Source organism: Oncorhynchus nerka, linkage group LG16 (assembly GCF_034236695.1).
Source record: "Oncorhynchus nerka isolate Pitt River linkage group LG16, Oner_Uvic_2.0, whole genome shotgun sequence".
Lineage (NCBI taxonomy): Eukaryota > Metazoa > Chordata > Actinopteri > Salmoniformes > Salmonidae > Oncorhynchus > Oncorhynchus nerka.
Genome location: NC_088411.1, coordinates 8,619,274 through 8,640,961, shown reverse-complemented (window position 1 = coordinate 8,640,961; position 21,688 = coordinate 8,619,274). Strand labels below are relative to the sequence as shown.

At 43.2% G+C, this 21,688-nt stretch overlaps 2 protein-coding genes across 3 annotated transcripts in view; both read right to left on the bottom strand.

Moving 5' to 3' along the window:
- Positions 1-16,436, bottom strand: part of LOC115143981 (formin-like protein 1) — a 70,494-nt gene extending 54,058 nt beyond the window's left edge. For both annotated transcript variants that reach the window (XM_065002397.1, XM_065002398.1), the window contains exon 1: positions 15,636-16,436. In XM_065002397.1, coding sequence (XP_064858469.1) covers positions 15,636-15,794 — 159 coding nt within the window. In that variant the 5' untranslated portion in view covers positions 15,795-16,436. The remainder of the gene's footprint in view (positions 1-15,635) is intronic.
- A 2,567-nt stretch (positions 16,437-19,003) lies between these two features.
- Positions 19,004-21,084, bottom strand: LOC115144543 (putative protein PTGES3L). Its single transcript, XM_029685587.2, has 7 exons — positions 20,922-21,084; positions 20,704-20,817; positions 20,312-20,378; positions 20,006-20,107; positions 19,588-19,677; positions 19,437-19,499; positions 19,004-19,307 (listed from the first exon to the last, which is right to left on the bottom strand). The coding sequence occupies exons 1-7, from the start codon at positions 20,960-20,962 to the stop codon at positions 19,299-19,301; spliced, it is 486 nt and encodes a 161-aa protein (XP_029541447.1). The 5' UTR covers positions 20,963-21,084; the 3' UTR covers positions 19,004-19,298.
- Positions 21,085-21,688: the final 604 nt, after the last annotated feature.

Sequence of the window (21,688 nt, the reverse complement as noted above, 5' to 3'; positions counted from 1 at the left end):
GGTCCCATAACAACCTCCACTTATATCAACGTGACTGCGAACACGTCACTGCACCACCCAAACACACCACATGCAAGTATTTACTTTAAATCGGCGCTAGTAGTATATTTTTTATTCTACTGTGTATATATATCATACATTGCCATGACTGTTCCTGCATACTGCTGTGTAAACTCACCTTGGTCTCCAGAGCAAATAAAAGTTGTTTTGAACACAAGCCATGTATACTTAGTTGCTATAGTGACAGACTAATCTACTGTTTTTATTGAAACATGTTTACTTACCAACAAATTCAAGTTGAAATGATACACCCAACTCCCTGTATTGCTTTGGCAGTAGGATTGTAGCTAGTTTATCAACATGCAAAGGCATGAATATCATCACAATGAAATGATCCAGAGGTTGAAGTCAACACTCTATTGGTTTCTGATGCAGCTGGAATCATTTGGTCACTTGTCAGTACACTTGTAAAACACATGATATAAAACACCATTGGAACTAGCCATATCTATACCACAATGCAGTTGTGAGCATACTAGGTATTCTATATTATTCTACAACAACTGGGACTGAATGTTCCAGGCAGGTTCCAGAATGCTCTTCAGCTGGTGCACCTCTTCTTGTGTTGGATAATGGCAGCTGGTTTAGCAGGCTTTGGGGCTGTGGTGATGTTGGCAGAGATGTTAGGTTTAGGGCGCTGTGACTCTGGCTCCTTGTAGACAACCGTCTGGTCCTTTCTGCACGCCACAGCCAGGTGGACAAGCCTCTCCCTGAATGAAGAGGTGGGTTCTAGGCTTGTACACCTTCTTCACCACCCACTGTTTTGACCTCTTGCAGAAGATTTGTTTGTACTGCAAGTCTCCTGGAAAGACATAAAGACGTTAAACAAAAACGTACGTACTGGTATGTGTTTTGTTACACTCAGAGGCAATTTGGGTCATTGAGATGGACAGTTAACAAAGATGTGAAAAGTTCGAGAGGGCTTGACTTGTAGACTTCTAGTCGTGTATTGTTGTGTATGAGCACCTACAGTTGTGCTGTTGAGTAGACAAGCACTGCCAACAATAGAGTGAATAGGCTAGAAAAGTATACAAACAGCCCTTATTCCCCATGCCAAAGAACTGTCTGCAAGGATCACTTGACTTGTAGACAGTTTAGTGTGTTTGTGATTCTGTTTTCTCAAGAGGGTATTGTGCTTTTATAAATACCTTTTGGCTGTCCTGGCTTGTTTCAGAGTCAGACGACGTTGAGCTTGAGCTTGTTCCCGGCTGAAAGCTTTCATCCAAATAGTGCAGGCTCTGTACTACCAAAGCTGGTGTCACGGTCCTTGTTATCAGCAGCAAGATTAGTCTGTAGGACACACGGTAGTCCGTGATTGGCCAAATTTGACTGCTTTGTCACCATTACAGTTTTTCTCAGTCGCTTTGGTGCATTTCTTAGATCAAAAGTGCAATTCTTGATACTACTTGTACAAATTCCAAATCATCTAGTCACTTGTGCACATCATTAAAGCAATTTCTTATTCCTTTTGAACAAATTGCAATTGATAATGTACAAGTGTCAGCTTTTTTCCACATTATCAATTGCTCATGTCATGTTGATCAAAATATAGTAGATGGTTCTCTGTTGAATAGTCTTACCCCTCAAAACATCTAGGCATTAGTTCCTTGCATAAGCCATTACATGCAAAATTGTTGAACTATTTGTCACAAACTGTCAAGCATAGTTTTACACATTTCTATTAGACCTTTTGTACAAAAACATGAATTGATGAATCGTGCAGGTGAAATTGACCCTCACTCATGAAGGAATGTAAAGTGTTAGTTCAACCAACAATCAACCAGTTGTCTAAATTGCTCAAAGTTGCATCTCATGAAGAATCAATTGGCAAGCATATATAGACAGACCACAACACAGAGTTGCAATTTTCCAATAATGGATGGACCAGGAAACGAACAGGGTCAACAGCCAAGAGGAGGAAGAAGAGGAGTAAGGATGCGTGGTGGAAGGCAAAACAGAGGAAGAGGCAGAAGAGGACATAGGCGCATATCTGATGACATAAGGGCCACTATTGTAGACCATGTTGTCAATCATGGCCTTACAATGGCTGAGACGGGTCGAAGGGTGCAGCCGAATATTGGGAGATCAACCGTGTCCTAAATAGTTCAAACGTTTCGAAGAGAGAACAGGTATGTCCACCAATGTACAGTGCACTGTTACTGTATATAAGCAGTATACTGTATACTTCCTACAATGCTTCATATTACAGTAGTCCACTTGTATTTCACAGCATACAGAAATATACTCTATACAGATACATACTGCACCTTACATGCACCCACCTGTATGTTTTACAGTAAAATGTGTCTTCGCGTAGTTTTTGTCTATGTGAAAGTGTGTGATGCATCACTGCATTTCCCCACATAGGACTGCAAGATTACCTCAAACCGGTGGCAGAGTACGACTTTTCACACCTAAACAGGAGGAGGCTATTTGCACCATGGTCCGAGTAAACAATGCCATGAGACTCAGGGAAATACAAAGGACCATTATAGAGGACAACGATGTCTTTGAAAACATCCATACGGTTAGCATCTCAACCATCGACAGGGTGCTGCATAGAAACCAGATGAGTATGAAACAGCTGTACCGTGTACCATTCCAAAGGAATGAGGACAGAGTTAAGGAGCTACGGTACCAGTATGTAAAGGTAAAACATATATCTATGTAACTACTTTACAGCAACATTTTATAGTGTTACATAGTACAGTAAGCATAAACTGCACACATTTCCATTGCTGTGGAAGGAACATGCAATATATGTACATTTTATGTCACTCTTCCTTACCAAAACAAATTCAACTGTGTGTTCTGGGATATAGCGTATAATGGAGTTGGAATCAAGTGAACCCTCTCACAACTTTGTATACGTGGATGAGGCTGGCTTCAACCTGACCAAATGCAGAAGGCGGGGTCGGAATATCATCGGTCACAGAGCTACTGTGGATTTGCCAGGCCAACGGGGAGGAAATATCACCATGTGTGCTGCTATTTCGGAGCATGGTGTCCTAACCCATATCCACCTTATAGGGCGATACAACACCCAGCATCTACTCAACTTTTTAGAGACTCTCTACAGGGCTCTCATCCCTGATGATGAGAGGGGTCTGCTTAGAGAGGATTTGTATGTGGTAATTTGTGATAATGTGAGTTTCCATCGATCAAACATCATAAGGCAATGGTATGTGACCCACCCGAGGATGCTCATAGAATTCCTCCCACCTTATTCACCATTCCTTAATCCAATTGAGTAGTTATTTTCAACATGGTGGAAGGTGTGCGATCGTCAGCCACACACACAGATGACCCTGCTGGCTGCAATGGATGCAGCATGTGAGGACATCACAGTAGATGCCTGCAGAGGATGGATAAGGCATTCCAAAAGATTCTTTCCACGTTGCATTGGAAGGGAAAATATCCGGTGTGATGTGGATGAGAATATGTGTAGAGACAGCACAACAGTGCTGCGGGCAAAGTTGTGCCTTAGGGGTGGTTTCCTGTGTTTCTTTCTAATGTAGTTTCTTTTTCCTTTGTGCCCCTTTGGGTTGTCCAGTCTCTTTCAATCAATAACCCACATACAGTAATATGTAAATAGTACTGTTGAAATTGATATATGCCATAGAAGTGCAGCCTTGTGCATTTTCAATACAGTAACTGTCATCCAAACTGTAGCCTAAGTTTACATCAGGTAATACTGTCAAAGTACACAGTTACATTGACAACATGCCTAAACATTTTGACGACCTTGTTCGTGAACAATGACTCAATGACTTATCATTCTGATGACACTGACATGATCATTGGCATGAATATTTACTGTTGAGAGATGTACTAAGGATTTTTAGTGACTGACTAGCTTTAGAAACATATCTATTGTATATTGCAGTTTGTACAAATAGTTCTGAGAAATGCACTTATTATTTTGCACATGTTACGGATGATGCTAAAAATGCACCAAAGCGACTGAGAAAAACTGTAATACACACTCAACGAGGTACGACGTCCACCCAGCATCCTCATGTCAATAGATCATGCATACTAATCTTCATACACACACACAGTACCCATCCCTAACAGACACCAGTCAGCCACCCATCCCTAACAGACACCAGTCAGCCACCCATCCCTAACAGACACCAGTCAGCCACCCATACCTAACAGACACCAGTCAGCCACCCATCCCTAACAGACACCAGTCAGCCACCCATCCCTAACAGACACCAGTCAGCCACCCATCCCTAACAGACACCAGTCAGCCACCCATCCCTAACAGACACCAGTCAGCCACCCATCCCTAACAGACACCAGTCAGCCACCCATACCTAACAGACACCAGTCAGCCACCCATACCTAACAGACACCAGTCAGCCACCCATCCCTAACAGACCCACCCATACCTAACAGACACCAGTCAGCCACCCATACCTAACAGACACCAGTCAGCCATCCATCCCTAACAGACACCAGTCAGCCACCCATCCCTAACAGACACCAGTCAGCCACCCATACCTAACAGACACCAGTCAGCCACCCATCCCTAACAGACACCAGTCAGCCACCCATACCTAACAGACACCAGTCAGCCACCCATACCTAACAGACACCAGTCAGCCACCCATCCCTAACAGACACCAGTCAGCCACCCATACCTAACAGACACCAGTCAGCCACCCATACCTAACAGACACCAGTCAGCCACCCATCCCTAACAGACACCAGTCAGCCACCCATCCCTAACAGACACCAGTCAGCCACCCATACCTAACAGACACCAGTCAGCCACCCATCCCTAACAGACACCAGTCAGCCACCCATACCTAACAGACACCAGTCAGCCACCCATCCTAACAGACACCAGTCAGCCACCCATCCCTAACAGACACCAGTCAGCCACCCATCCCTAACAGACACCAGTCAGCCACCCATACCTAACAGCTCCTTTTCTCCAATTTAGACTTCAACTAAGCCTCCACAATACAGCGAAAACTACAGTACAAGTTGAAGCATAGCTTTACTTGTAAACACACCAACTATGACAACAAGACACAGACCATATGTATACCTAGCTCCAGTATATTTATTTGCGCATCATGGAGTTATGGAAATATTTAGCAAAGGTGAGTTCCTGGTGCTGAGCCTGATGCTGATGCCGCTGCAGATGTTGATGGGATCGGACTCTAAATAGAGCACATAGTCACGTTAGCCTCTGTGGTAGTTGGTTAGCTAGATAGCTAGTGTTTAGATACAGTCCGGTAGGCTGTAGATAACAAAACCTAATGAAGCTAACATTAGCTTGCAAAGTTGCAAATAAAATCACATACAGTGCCTTGCGAAAGTATTCGGCCCCCTTGAACTTTGCGACCTTTTGCCACATTTCAGGCTTCAAACATAAAGATATAAAACTGTATTTTTCTGTGAAGAATCAACAAGTGGGACACAATCATGAAGTGGAACGACATTTATTGGATATTTCAAACTTTTTTAACAAATCAAAAACTGAAAAATGGGCGTGCAAAATTATTCAGCCCCCTTAAGTTAATACTTTGTAGCGCCACCTTTTGCTGCGAATACAGCTGTAAGTCGCTTGGGGTATGTCTCTATCAGTTTTGCACATCGAGAGACTGACATTTTTTCCCATTCCTCCTTGCAAAACAGAGCCAATTTGCGCTGTTCTGTGAAGGAAGTAGTACACAGCTTTGTACAAGATCTTCAGTTTCTTGGCAATTTCTCACATGGAATAGCCTTCATTTCTCAGAACAATAATAGACTGACGAGTATCAGAAGAAAGTCTTTGTTTCTGGACATTTTGAGCCTGTAATCGAACCCACAAATGCTGATGCTCCAGATACTCAACTAGTCTCAAGGCCAGTTTCTTTAATCAGAAAAACAGTTTACAGCTGTGCTAAGATAATTGCAAAAGGGTTTTCTAATGATCAATTAGCCTTTTAAAATGATAAACTTGAATTAGCTAACGTGCCATTAGGACACAGGAGTGATGGTTGCTGATAATGGGCCTCTGTACGCCTATGTAGATATTCCATTAAGAATCAGCCATTTCCAGCTACAATGGTCATTTACAACATTAACAATGTCTTACACTGAATTTCTGATCAATTTGATGTTATTTTAATGGACGAAAAAAAGTGTTTTTCTTTCAAAAATAAGGACATTTCTAAGTGACCCCAAACTTTTGAACAGTAGTGTATGATAAATGAATAACATATTAATGGGCATATCTACTGAAATCGAGCGGCGGTGGCATTTCCCTTGGATGTCTTTCTCTTTAGCAGAGATCGCCCACTGTAGAGGGATCCCTGCACACCAACCAGCCTGCTCGCTAGACAGTCGGAGTAGGACGTCTGGCCCATCTGAGATTTGCTATGTACACTGAGCATTAGATTGAAGATGGGGTGGGTCCGGGGGCGTTTGGTAAGGGTGTGTGTGGTAGGGATGATCTATCTTTACTGCTCCCTACAATAGAGTGATGTAGCAAAAAAAGGAACAGTCCCATACCACAGCAGAATGTGCTCATGTGCACCTTATGTACAAACGTGAATTTACGAACACAAGCAGGCATGTTGATACATGTATGTTAGATGCAAAACATACCGTATACTTAGTACTCACATTTTCTGTACACACACAAACACAGACACATACAAAGACAGAGACACAGGGAGGTCCAGCGTGATTTGACAGCACAGCAGCTGGCACCGGATGTATGCCCAAGTCCTTAAGCCTTGACCACTGCCAAGTTGATTCATTACAACAACAAGTCTGAACTCCAGATCTCACTCCAGACCCGTGTTCGATTTCTCAAGAACACGCACGCGTCCTGTTACTGCCCTACAGTAGCTGGCCCCCCTATTCCTCCCTGTTCCTGAACCATGGAAACAAATTCATTAGACATGAAGTGTAGGGATAGAGTACACTGTCCGAAAATCATATACAGTAGCAATTCAATCATGTATGGAGGGATAACATTGACTATATTCACCACATGATTCAAACTTTAGTAGAAATCTGTTTATATCTAAGGTATGAGTTATGGAACAATAAAATGCATCTATTCAACTGCCTATGTAGCAACTTACGTAAATGATGGACTTTTATTAATGACCAGACAACGGTGTTCTATAATGTCGAGTCTTTCATTTGATTGGAGTCATATTCAATTACAGAGCAAAGTGGGTTTGGGAGTTGTCTGTGCACGAGCTCAGTGTAGCCTACAAATAGACTTCATTGGAACTAGGTGTAGAAGATAGATGTGTTAGGCATACATGTAAATGAATAAAATTAGCGATCAAATAACTTTACCCTAGCAAAACAAACAAGGTTGACAGAGACCAATGGGCAAGAACCACATACGATCAGTGGTGGAAAAAGTACCAAATTGTAATACTTGAGTAAATGTATACAGTAGATACCTTAATAGAAAGTTACTCAAGTAAAAATAAAAGTCACCTAGTAAAATACTACTGAGTAAAAGTCCAAAAGTATTTGGTTCTAAATATACTTAAGTATCAAAAGTAAATGTAATTGCTAAATTATACTTAGGTGTCAGAAGTTAAAGTAGAAGTATAAATCATTTTAAATTCCTTATTTTAAGTACTTTACACCACTGCATATGATTTTCCTTTGATCACCCTGTTTTAAGGAGAACTTTCCTGCAATGGAAACATGTTGTGTATTTGAGGTTAAAAGGCTTCTGAAGTTTGTAATTTCCACTATGAAATTTCAGACATGATTTTCTCTTCAGGAAAAATGTATCAATCCCTACAAAAATGGTCATTAATTATAATCCAAATAATAATTCACATTTCCTGTTGCTGCAGGATTATTTCATGCTGTAGCAAACTGGCTCAAAGTAAGATCCTACATCTGTAGTTAAGAGTATAGTCTAGCTCCACGTACATAGTTCTGAGCTTCTGTCAAGGTATCTACAGTGGGGAGAACAAGTATTTGATACACTGCCGATTTTGCAGGTTTTCCTACTTACAAAGCATGTAGAGGACTGTAATGTTTATCATAGGTACACGTCAACTGTGAGAGATGGAATCTAAACCAAAAATCCAGAAAATCACATTGTATGATTTGTAAGTCATTAATTAGCATTTTATTGCATGACATAAGTATTTGATACATCAGAAAAGCAGAACTTAATATTTGGTACAGAAACCTTTGTTTACAATTACAGAGATCATACGTTTCCTGTAGTTCTTGACCAGGTTTGCACACACTGCAGCAGGGATTTTGGTCCACTCCTCCATACAGACCTTCTCCAGATCCTTCAGGTTTCGGGGCTGTCGCTGGGCAATACGGACTTTCAGTTCCCTCCAAATATTTTCTATTGGGTTCAGATCTGGAGACTGGCTAGGCCACTCCAGGACCTTGAGATGCTTCTTACGGAGCCACTCCTTAGTTTCCCTGGCTGTGTGTTTTGGGTCGTTGTCATGCTGGAAGACCCAGCCACGACCCATCTTCAATACTCTTACTGAGGGAAGGAGGTTGTTGGCCAAGATCTCGCAATACATGACCCCATCCATCCTCCCCTCAATACGGTGCAGTCGTCCTGTCCCCTTTGCAGAAAAGCATCCCCAAAGAATGATGTTTCCACCTCCATGCTTCACGGTTGGGATGGTGTTGTTGGGGTTGTACTCATCTTTCTTCTTCCTCCAAACACGGCGAGTGGAGTTAGACCAAAAAGCTCTATTTTTGTCTCATCAGACCACATGACCTTCTCCCATTGCTCCTCTGGTCATTGGCAAACTTCAGACGGGCCTGGACATGCGCTGGCTTGAGCAGGGGGACCTTGTGTGCCCTGCAGGATTTTAATCCATGACGGCGTAGTGTGTTACTAATGGTTTTCTTTGAGACTGTGGTCCCAGCTCTCTTCAGGTCATTGACCAGGTCCTGCCATGTAGTTCTGGGCTGATCCCTCACCTTCCTCATGATCATTGATGCCCCACGAGGTGAGATCTTGCATGGAGCCCCAAACCGAGAGTGATTGACCGTCATCTTGAACTTCTTAAATTTTCTAATAATTGCGCCAACAGTTGTTGCCTTCTCACCAAGCTGCTTGCCTATTGTCCTGTAGCCCATCCCAGCCTTGTGCAGGTCTACAATTTAACCCTGATGTCCTTACACAGCTCTCTGGTCTTGGCCATTTTGTTTTGTGTCGTGTACCTATGATATAGTGTACCTATGATACAAATTACAGACCTCTACATGCTTTGTAATTAGGAAAACCTGCAAAATCGGCAGTGTATCAAATACTTGTTCTCCCCACTGTACCTCTCTCCAAAGCCTAATACACTTGTGGAGTTCGAAGAGGATTGGATAGAAGTAGGCTCAGCAATATTGTGAATGTTGTTACAACAAACCCCAAAAAATAACTAAAGAAAGAAAAAAGTTATATTTTCATTCAGATAGTAAGCAGTGTAGGCATGTCTCCCACACGGTGAGTCACTTGGCATCTCTTCCTGATGTGGTGGCATTGGTTGAAGCTCAATGTTAAATTCAGATTTCCCTACCATCATATCTAAGCTAATATGACACAAATGTCTATGAAAATTCGCAAATAAAGTTGAATGGAGTTACACAACACACTCCCCGTCTCTCGTCATGGTCCGTCCATTACTGAGAACCAATTTACCGGATTTTTGACAGGGTCGTTAGCATTAGGGTCGTCAGACAATTTTTTGCCCAAACCTAGGTCAAATTCCAGTCATCGGGTTAAAACGAGGCAACAGCGTCCATAAGGTGACCATTAGACTTGGATCCATTTAGACTTAATGCGTTTGTAGGTGCAACAGTTTTTATAAAATGTATAATTTATCACTCTCACATTTCCGTCCATTAAGAACCAACTATGTGCTACCTTTTTGTAGCATTTCTGACAATGCTAACATATTTTCAGCCAAATCTGAGAGTTCTAAAACCTGACCAAAGCACTTGGGTTGCGCATCAACAGTACTAGTAGCTAACTACCAGTCACAAGAGGCAAGCTACATACAAAGGAAGCTAGCTATAGTATAAGTCATGTGGAAACTGTTGGCCTTGACACTTGACACTTGTATCTAATAAGCACAAATAAGATAGCGAGCATACTTGGCTGCTATTTCCAACTAATCAGACCTGACACAAGGATAAAGTGACTAAGGGGGCAGTTGAAATCGGAGAGGGGGCCCAATTTTGGCGGTTTCTTGTTTTGGAATTATATTGAATTCTGCTTATATCACACTATACCCCCTTATAGTTGAAATGCTGAGACTCCGAGATCACTCAGTACTTTTGAAGTGACAGTCCGGTTGGTGCAAAGTCTGTAGACCATCTCCACTGTATCAGCACAATGGACAGCGCCTTACACTAAAGCAAGTCAGTTTTGGTAAGGAATATAGGCTACAAGAATGATAGGCTGTTTAATAGATTAATTACCCTATGTGAATGCAGCCATACACACAGATGTTAACACCAAAATAATGCAAACTAAATGCTGAAAGTATTAGCCTAGTTATTCATGCATGCAGACAAAAATACTGAATAGCAATTTGTCTTAGAATACAGACAAAACCTCAAATGCGAACAAGTGAATGCAAACAGAACAAAATAGAGGTATCAAGTAGAAGGCCTAGTAAACAAAATATCAGATCAATAAAGACATAATCTAAATATATATATTTTTATATTTACCTTTATTTAACTAAGAAAGTCAGTTAAGAACAAATTCTTATTTTCAATGACGGCTTAGGAACAGTGGGTTAACTGCCTGTTCAGGGGCAGAACAACAGATGTTTACCTTGTCAGCTCGGGGATTCGATCTTGCAACCTTTCGGTTACATGTCCAACGCTCTAACCACTAGGTTACTTACATGTAAGCTAGTTCCATTAACAGTAAACCAACGCAGTGAAAAAAAGGGGAATGGATATCCAAACAACCACAGCATAGCCTACAGCCTACTACAGTGAGATACAGCTGTCTTGCCAAATCATGAGTTCCACAACACGTTGTTATATGGCACAATCTACTTCTGGGAATAAAAGTCGACCCACGTAATCATTTAAGCAATGCCAGCCTAGCATTAACAGGTTTCCAATACATAGTTCCATTTACAACCACGAAAACCAATAGGCTTCCAACAGAACCACAATAGAATGTATCTACAGTCAGTCTAAATGTAAATGTAATGATGAAACATACCGAGCTATTGTCACATCTACTCCAGCTCCTCCCCTCCGGCGTTCAACATGCTGGTTTACTAACCACCAGTCCTGGCATTCATCATTACGCACACCTGGCATTCATCATTACGCGCACCTGAGCTTCATCATTAGGCACACCTGGACTCCATCACTTCACTGATTACCTCCCCTATATATGTCACTCCCTTAGTTCCATTCCCCAGGCAGAATTGAGACTGTGTTTCATGTATATATGCTACTTGTGGTTGGTATAGTGGGCTATGGTCTGGTTCTTATTAAACTCACCACTTGCTTTCTGACTCCCAGTGTGTACGTTACAGAATTCAGCCTCAACAAATGGAAGCAGCAGGTAATCGGGCCCCAGATGGTTGATGAACAGGGATAGCTACTTCGTCAATACCACGACCAGCTGGCGCAACTGGGAAAGGTAATGGAAGAGGTTCTTCGCAGTCTTCAACGTCTCGAACATGCCCAAGAGGCGTTGCCTTGATCTAGCGGAGGATACCCTGCCACCAGTCTACTCAGCAGTCCACCCAGGTCAGTGTTACCTGTCCAGGTGCACCAGATGGGTGCTCCCACCACTGAGAGGTCCAAGGTTGCCACGCTTATTTCTCTGCTGACTGGGCAGGATTGGAGTGGGCTACGGCCATCTGGGAGAGAGGAGGAGCTGTATGTGAATGAGGGGTTCATGGCTCTGATCAGAGCCATTTTCGATCATCCACTGGAGGGGGGGTTATAGCGCCTATTGAAGGCACAACAAAGCCTATTTCCCCATCAGGAAACTAAAAAGATTTGGCATGGGTCCTGAAATCCTCAAAGGTTCTACAGCTGCAACATCGAGAGCATGGTTGCGTCACTGCCTGATGTGGCAATTGCTCGGCCTCTGACTGCAAGGCACTACAGAGGGTAGTGCGTGCGGCCCAGTACATCACTGGGGCTAAGCTGCCTGCCATCCAGGAACTCTACACCAGGCGGTGTCGGAGGAAGGCCCTAAAAATTGTCAAAGACCCCAGCCACCCCAGTTATAGACTGTTCTCTCTACTTCCGCATGGCAAGTGGTACCGGAGTGCCAAGTCTAGGACAAAAAGGGTTCTCAACAGTTTTATTCCCAAGCCATAAGACTCCTGAACAGGTAATCAAGCGGCTACCTGGACTATTTGCATTGTGTGCCTCCCCCCCCAAACCCTCTTATGCTGCTGCTACTCTGTTTATCATATATGCATAGTCACTTTAACTATACATTCATGTACATACGACCAACCAGTTCTCCTGCACATTGGCTAACCGGGCTATCTGCATTGTGTCCCGCCAACCCCTCTTTTACGCTACTTTCACCATATCTACATGTACATACTACCTCAATCAGCCTGACTAACCGGTGTCTATGTGGCCTCGCTACTGTATATCGCCTGTCTTTTTACGGTTTTATTTCTTTACTTGCCTATTGTTCACTTAACATCATTTTTTGCACTATAGGTTAGAGCCTGTAAGTAAGCATTTCACTTTATCTTCACTTTACTACAACTGTTGTATTCGGCTCACGTGACAAACTTTGATTTGATTTATTCCAATTACGGCAGGATGACCAGACCGCTGCCGAGTACTCGCTCACCTTCCGGACTGTAGCAGCATCCAGTGTATGGAATGAGCCAGCACTCCGTACACTATTCAAAAGAGGACTGCGCGAGGAGGTCCAGACGGAACTGGCTTGTCGAGATGACAACCTCTCCTTGGACACACTCATTGTGATGGCCATCCATCTGGATAACCTACTTCGGGAGTGTCGGTACCCTCATCACTTCTCTACCTCCCTCAGTGACCACTCTGTATCAGAGCCTGAGCCTATGGAGGTAAGGGTCACACGCCTCCCTGCGGCTAAACGACGTAGACTGAAACAGCTGGGGCTCTGTCCCTATTGTGGTCAAGGAGGGCTTCAGGACGTACCAGACACTGCTATCTTGGGATCCACGAGAGCAGAGGGACGGTCATGTGATCTTCCACGAACCTGGGAACCTGTTACCCACTACCTGTCCTCCTGAACGGATCTACGTTCCCACAGGGATAAGGGAGCGGCTGTTGACCTGTGCACACACAGCTGTTGTCACTGGACATCCTGGCATCACCCGTACCATTCAATCTCTCTGAGAATTATTGGTGGCCCACCTTGGCGCAGGATGTTATTCGTTACATCAACTGTTCTGTGTGTGCTTAAACTAAGTCCCCCTTCACGCTCCAGCAAGGAAGCTCCTTCCCCTTCCCGTGCCTCAGCATCCCTACCGATCTCCCCTCTGACAGTTTCACCACCATTCTGGTGGTTGTGGACAGATTTTCTAAATCATGCTGGTTTATTCCTCTCTGGTCTCCCCACAGCTCTCCAGGTCGCTGAGGCACTATACCAGCAGGTCTTCCGGGACTATGGCCTTCCGAGGATCTGGAAAGCCTTTATGGAAAAGCTTCGGGTACCAGCCTCGGACCAACCAGGAGCTGGGGAGGTTCCTAAGAAGTCACTGCCAGGACCGGAAAGGTGAGTGGGCCTTGTTCTTCACTGGGTGGAATATGACCAGAACTCACGTCGACACTCCACCAGGCTGACTCCCAGTGCGTCCTGGGATATCAACCGGCCCTGGCTCCATGGACTCCGAGCCAGACCGAGGCCCCTGCAGTGGATGAGTGGTTCCAGTGCGCAGTGGAGGTGTGGCACACCGTCCACGTGAGACCGTCAGAAGGATCTGGCGGACTGCCACCGCAGTGAGACCCCAGGGTTCCATCCTGGTGATCGCGTATGGCTCCCCACCAGGAACCTCCCGCTCCGCCTGTCCTGCCGGAAGCTGAGCCCCCGGTTTGTGGGGCCCTTCAAGGTCCTCCACAGGGTCAATGAGGTAACCTATCGTCTCAAACTCCTGCTCCCTCCTTCCGTTGCTCTTAGTCACCAATCTACTAAACAGTGGTCCTGGCTTCATTATTACGCACATCTGTTCCCCATCATTACGCATACCTGGTTGTCATTCCCTCTTTGATTACGCTCCCTTTATTTAGCCCTCAGTTTTCAGTCACTAGGTGTTACTGTTTTTCTCTCAGGTTCTGTACGCTCATGTTTGTTCATCTGTATCTGTTCTTTATTAATCTGCACCTGTTTCCTGACTTCCTGTGTGTATGTAACACCTTCCTCACAATAACACCATTTTCAGATATCGTTTTTGTACAGTAAGTTATCTGCAATCAAGTCCACATTCTAGATTGCTTTCAATTACAGGAGTACACATTGATTTTGACTGAGTAAAATGAGCCATGAGACTGACATGAATTAACATCATAGTATCCATATAAGTGTCATCTGGCAGCTGCAATTGCACATTGACACAGCAGAGTAGTTTGTTTGTGCACATCTCACTAATGTAATTTCTATGGAAAAAGTCAAGTTAGCCTATAAATGTTTTAAAGTGACATAGAAAGCTTCTCGAAGGACACATAGTCAGGTAGCTCTCTTCTCTTTCACCATCTATTTGTTTCTATATCTATGATGCAACTCTACAGGGCAAACAAATAGGTATGGACCAAGGAGATAAAGAGGGATGTGCGAGACTAAAAACAAGAAGTCATTTAATGGTATACCATGGCACTGATAACCCTGAGCAACATCAAATGTAGCTGAGCCACTGTTTCTCAATTGGTTTTTGGCTGTCAACATGACCACGAGTTGTTTGGCCTATAATAGGTTTTCACAGACCGAGGACAAATGAGCCCAGTAAAGGGAGTCGCAGGAACATTAAGTTATGGAGTCGAGGAATTCCTAACTTGCGATCGGTTCTGTTGAGGATTTGTCATCGAGTACAAGGAAATATTTGTGTTAGGAAGTGAATGGATGGGTTTTCTGTTAATGTTTCTACAGTGAATGCCGTCTATTAAAATGTGGCTTGCCTAACGTTTTAACACTACTGTAGATCAAACAACTGATGTTATAAAAGTGAAATTGTACAAGTCATTGGGATTAGGGGAATCATGAATATCTTTGATCTACAAACTTGAACAAAAAAAATGAACCGTGTGTCACAGGCTCACAGTCCAGGTGGGGTATACCCACTGCAAATATGGATCATAACTTCCCCTTTATCCATCCCCAAAAGACCATACAATGAACTCAATACTACTGTAAACCAGATAATAAAGGACTTTTGTCCTTCCACTGTCACATTATGTACCCTGCTCTTTGATAAGCCTGTCCTGGGGATGTGCACGTTTTCAAAATGTTTAGTGTTCTTTGTTTCTTTGTATTGTTTTGCTTGCTTCTGTATGGGAGTGTGTACAATTGTATGTGTGCCATCACAGGCTCCTTATTCTGGGCCCTGTGTGTGTCATCTTGCAATCAGACTCACCAGCACTGCATTGAAGCGCTCCTCTAACTCCTCCTCGGCAGGCATGGGGAGTTTGGGGCCTGTCGCCTGTTTCTGGGGGGCCCCTGAGCCTGGGGGGGCCGACACCGTCTTCACCTCCTTCCCCGGTGGCACATCCATGCTCCCAGCGGCATTGCCCATGATTATCTGTTCCAGATGCACAGACCCAGGTACTCCACAGCTACTTCCACGGGCTAAGACAGCACTGGAACTCAAATGTTGTGGTGAACCAAACGTATTCTTCCACTACTTCTCCCGTTGAGATGAGGCTCTATGTGGCATTGAGTGGCGAACATTGACAATTTCCTTAACCCCAGGGGAGCAGGACAGCCCAAAGTATCATCTTCTCCAATGTTCCTGCTCCTTCATCCTCTCAGACAGGGGAAGTGATGATACACAATTACTCTAAAGCAACAACGAATAAGTGTCAGACCTGTAAGCAAGGTCCCTGTGCGGCATGAACAACTCTCAAGAGATGGAGAGAGAAATAGGGAGGCGACAGGAGAGTATGAGCGTGAGACAGAGAAGACTCAAATTCAAAAGGTAGAGCTCCTGTGTCGTCCTGTGAAGGAGAGGTGCAAAAACTCCTACTATGCAGAGAGTAGCCTAGTTCCTTAGTGACAGCAGTAGCTGGCCAAGAGAGATGGGAGCCTTAAAGATAGGAGGTGGGGGCCACTCTCTTCTGACTGGTGTCCACACACGATGCTGGGGCTAACCGGTCTCCTGGCAGCCATATCGGAGGAGGAGAGAGGAGGCATAGGTCCACAGCCAACTTCTCTATAATCTGAAACAGGGACAGACAGAGAGGGGAGGCAACATCAGCATATGCAGCTCTCCAGAGAGAGGGAATGAGTGGAGAAGTGATGGGGTTTCCTGGGTCCTAGTGCCTTTCCGTTCAGGTACAGTCAACTTCTCAAAACCAGACTACCCACTGGGCACACACTGGTTGAATTAACGTTGTTTCCACGTCATTTCAATGAAATTATGTTGAATCAACATTGACTGTCTGTGCCCAGTGGGTAGTGTGTTTTATGACAAAGACAGAGGGAAGGAGGCCAGAATGAGGAAGAGATGGAGAGAAACCATCGTTCAATTGGATGACAAACAGTTGTCTTCAATGCAGATGTCTAACAGTGGGTGCTACAAGTCCATCATTGATTGTTTAACATTACCAAACGGTTACAGTCCTGTATAAACTTCAATTAAATTGCGTATGAAATGTTTGTTTATGTGTGAGCTGAATAACATGGCAATACGGGAATGTTCTGTCGCAGTAATAAATTGAAGCCTGCCTTGCCAGAGGTAGAGTGGAGGTACGGCATCACTTCTACAGCTTGTTGAACCACGTCTAACGTGGATCAAAGTCTTATTCAAACTAGCTCATTACATCATTGGAAAATCTCATAATGCCCAAAGTCTACAAAAACAACCCCACGTTGAGAGGTGAACTAAAGCGGGCTGCAAAACAGGATCAGGGATTTAATCAGACTCAAAAGTTCTATAGCAGTGCCATAACTGTACTAGGCACTGCTCAGAGTAGGGCATAGGGCAGTTAATAATCCAGGCATTTGGACCTGACTTACCAATATAGCGAATGGTGTTTTCCTGAAAAGTGCATTACCTGGAAGCAAGGCTTTAATAAGTAATGAGGGTAATGTTGATACCTGTAGGCCTTACCACACCGGATCAGCACAGGAGATCTACATAAAACCAAGGCCATATAATGTAGTATTGCACCCTAGTACATAAGGAAACAATGATATTATGAATAGTAAGTTAAAGAATAATTTTGGGCAACAGGATGAATTATAAAAAATCATTCCTTGTTAAGAGTTTTCAGACTGCTTTAAAGTGCAAAACAGCTGGTTGCCCATGTATTGTTACTTACTTATGAACAATACAACAATGTCTGGCTAATACCAATAAGCCATGGTGGTGTTATAAGCCCTTGATGGGTTGTGCTTGTATATGAAAAGGGCCATAAAAATAAAAAAAAACACTTTAGCATTCACACCGTAAGGGTGCCACCTACTGGTATTGGCAAGACACTACATTGTGACGGGATACATCGTCACATGATCAAACCAACCATAGAATGGTCATGTCAAAGACGAGAGTGTTCTAATTAGATCATTTAAACCGTTTACATCACGCTGCTACTTAACGGTCCTATATTTTCTTGCAATTACACTGACATCTGGGTCTGAAAATGTGACTGAGTTTCTGTTTTTACTGTAAATGTGTAGATATCTGTATGATTTGAACCTCAATACGAGGATGCAAAGAGAAAAAAAATAGTATCTCAAACATGCTCAATGGGTGACAGGTCTGGTGAGTATGTAGGCCATGGAAGAATTGGGTCATTTTGAGCTTCCAGGAATTGTGTACAGTTCCTTGCACCATGGGGCCATGCATTATCATGCTGAAACATGAGGTGATGGCCGTAGATGAATGGCACGACAATGGGCCTCAGGATCTCATCATAGTATCTCTGTGCATTCAAATTGCCATCGATAAAATGCAATTGTGTTCATACCATAACCCCACCGCCACCATGGGGCACTCTGTTCACAACGTTGACATCAGCAAACCGCTCGCCCACACGACGCCATACACGCTGTCTGCCATCTACCCGGCACAGTTGAAACCAGGATTCATCTGTGAAGAGCACACTTCTTTAGCGTGCCAGTGGCCATCAAATGGTGAACATTTGCACACTGAAGTCGATTACGACGCCGAACAGCAGTCAGGTCAAGACCCTGGTGAGGATGATGAGCACGCAGATGAGCTTCCCTGAGACGGTTTCTGACAGTTGGTGCCGAAATTCTTCTGTTGTGCTGACCCACAGTTTCATCAGCTGTCCGGATGGGTTGTCACAGACCATCTTGCATGTGTGGGCTGGCGTGGTTACACATGGTCTGCAGTTGTGAGGCCGGTTGAATGTACTGCCAAATTCTCTAAAACGACATTGGAGGTGGCTTATGGTTGAGAAATTAACATGAAACAGCTCTGGTGGATATTCCTGTAGTCAGCATGTCAATTGCAAGCTCCCTCAAAACTTGAGAAATCTATGGTATTGTGTTGTGTGACACAACTGCACATTTTAGAGTTGCCTTTTATTGTCCCCAGCACAAGGTGCACCTGTGTAGTGATCATGCTGTTTAATCAGCTTCTTGATATGCCACACCTGTGAGGTGGCTGGATTATCTTGGTAAAGGAGAAATGCTCACTAACAGGGATTTAAACAAATTTGTGCACAACATTTGAGAGAAATGAGCTTTTTGTGTTTATGGAACATTTCTGGGATCTTTTATTTCAGCTCATGAAACATGGTCCCAACATTTTACATGTTGAGTTTATATTTTTATTCAGTGTATTTAAGAGGTTACATATCAGAAAAGTAGAAACAAGACTTCAGTTGATTTAATAAATAACATTCAATAGATAGTAATGCAAATTACACAGACAACAGTACCAGGAACAATACCTAGCAATTCAATATATTAATCCACATCGCATTCACAGCAATCATCAACAAATACACAAATCCATCAACATGGCATGATCTTTGATGAGTCTTCATCAGCGATTTTCAATGCACATCAAGCTTTCCCATGCAGAGGAAATCTCTCTTCAGAAAAGTATTCAATCACTCTGTGGAGAGAGAAACAACTCATTCCATAAACTTCCTCACTTGCTTTACATGCTGACAAGTCAGGGGTAATATGTCTCTCATGATTGTTTGTGAAATGCGAATTGGAGGTGGATTCTTGCTGTACTAACCAGATCATCAAGATCATCCATCGCAGGTGGCCCTTCTTTCTTGTTCCCCATATCCTGAATCATCTACAAATGGAAAACCATTCATTAAAGCCACACTGATGTGACCTTCAAACATAGACATAGGATAAGCCCATTTGGCAGTTACACGTACGTCAAAATATTGCTCGTACTCCGCCATTCCCTCGTCCTCTTCATTCTCCCAGTCTCTCCAGTTATCAAAGTCTACAGCCATCCAATTTGGCTACAAGGGACAGAATAATGTTGGGAGAGAGAGCATGTTGATGCGCATATTGTCAGTGAGAAGGTAGACCCTGCAATATGACTCCCATGGTGTAGCATGAGCGTGACTTTCTGCTTTCAGTAGTCAACAGTAACAACCTTCGATTCAACCAAGTCTATTGGCTCTTTCCAGTGTGAGCATGGCCCAAGGGGAGGGCACAAATTGCTTTCGTCGCCCCACTGTTCTTGATGGCGTCATATTGCTGAGTCTACCTTTAACACATGAAGCATTAGTCTACCCTTACACTGCTCTTCACTTATTCTAAGTGGAAGATCAAATATTCCAGTACCTTGAGATCGGCATCTTTCTGAAGACGAGGCCATGCTACATTTTCTTTAGCCTTCCTAATCAAGACGTGGATGCTGCGGTCATGGACCTTCACTTGGGAGTCCTGTTAGATAAATATACAAAGCTTACTTTTAGCATGATGTACTACAGTATCCATAATGCTCTGTAATGTGGATCCATTTTTTTAATACATTACCGTGCTGAACATTCAAGCATGCTGCATATTTATACATCTTTACAGCTGTTATCTATGTTAATTGTGAGAATCAAATTAACTTTGATATGACAGAGAAATATGAATACTTACAAATTTGATGACTTTGTCATAGAAATAAATGTGATTGTAGACGCTGTTGTCATCGACATCTTTACAACTGTCATGGACACAAATCCAGACACAAACAACGTTATAAAACGTAGGTTATAATGAAACATTTGGCAATAACAACATATCCTATGCGTCAGAGCAGTCATCATAGAGTGGTAATACAGGCCTGCTTAATAAATCAATGCACATTAGAATAGTTGCCCAACCCTCCCCCCTCCCCCCCAACCTCACATACACAAATGCACTCTCTCTCTCTCTCTCTCTCTCTCTCTCTCTCTCTCTCTCTCGCACACACTATTTGTACACTATTTATTTAGACTAAGAATTTCTAGACCATGCACACTTCAGGGTTACAAATGAATCAAACTCACCTTAAAACTATAAAGGTATCCTGAATATCAACCTCAACATCCTTGGGGTTTTGCACCATGAAATTAATGATGACATATTTTTTCCGGTCATACCATAGTGCCTGTGCTCCTTGGCTATTGTTAGAAGCAGAGAAAACATCATGAACATTTTGTTATATTGCATTTGTAGATGTAATCTGTCAAATGAGAAAAAAGCTTCACAGCAATACAGTACATACCAGTCCTCTGGCCTGGGAAGGTTTTTCGGTAGCATAGCCATCTTGTTGATTCTAGGGAGATAATATGCTCTTGGACATTTATAGTTCTTTTGTCGTTGACTGACAGAACAAGTAGCCTACTCAGAATAGTTAGCAGCCCATCTGTTAGGCCCTGCACTATTTTTAGATCAGTTGTTATCAGCTGCTCGGGCTACATATCTCTCCCCCCCTTTCCCTATAGGCTGTAATGGAACTCTCTGGAAAGAAGGGGCATTTTCAGTTTTCACTCCAGGACAATCCCACCTTCTGTGAACTCATCTGCATTGCTTGCTGTTTGGGGTTTTAGACTGGGTTTCTGTATAGCACTTTGTGACATCTGCTGATGTAAAAAAAGGGCTTTATAAATACATGTGATTGATTGATGGGGGAGGGAGATGAAAAGCTTGCCAGAAGAAAGACAGAAACTGAAAGCTGCTTAATCTCTGGTTTTCAATATTTCATTTTTGTCAACAATACAATACAATACAACAGACAAACGACATCCCACAAAAATGGACTACATTACCCCTGCCCAGGCCCACATGCTCACACACACATCTCCGACGCCTGCATCATCACTGCACCATTTTATATCTGTCATATTGGGATACTAGTTTTTGTAGAATAAGTTACATTTTCTTCCATATAGTGTTCTCAACTATGAAGTTGTAAATGTTCGTAGTTTTATCCTTTGAAAATAGACACGTGAAAAGATTCTGGGGATGAACATGCGCATGCATCTTCAATAT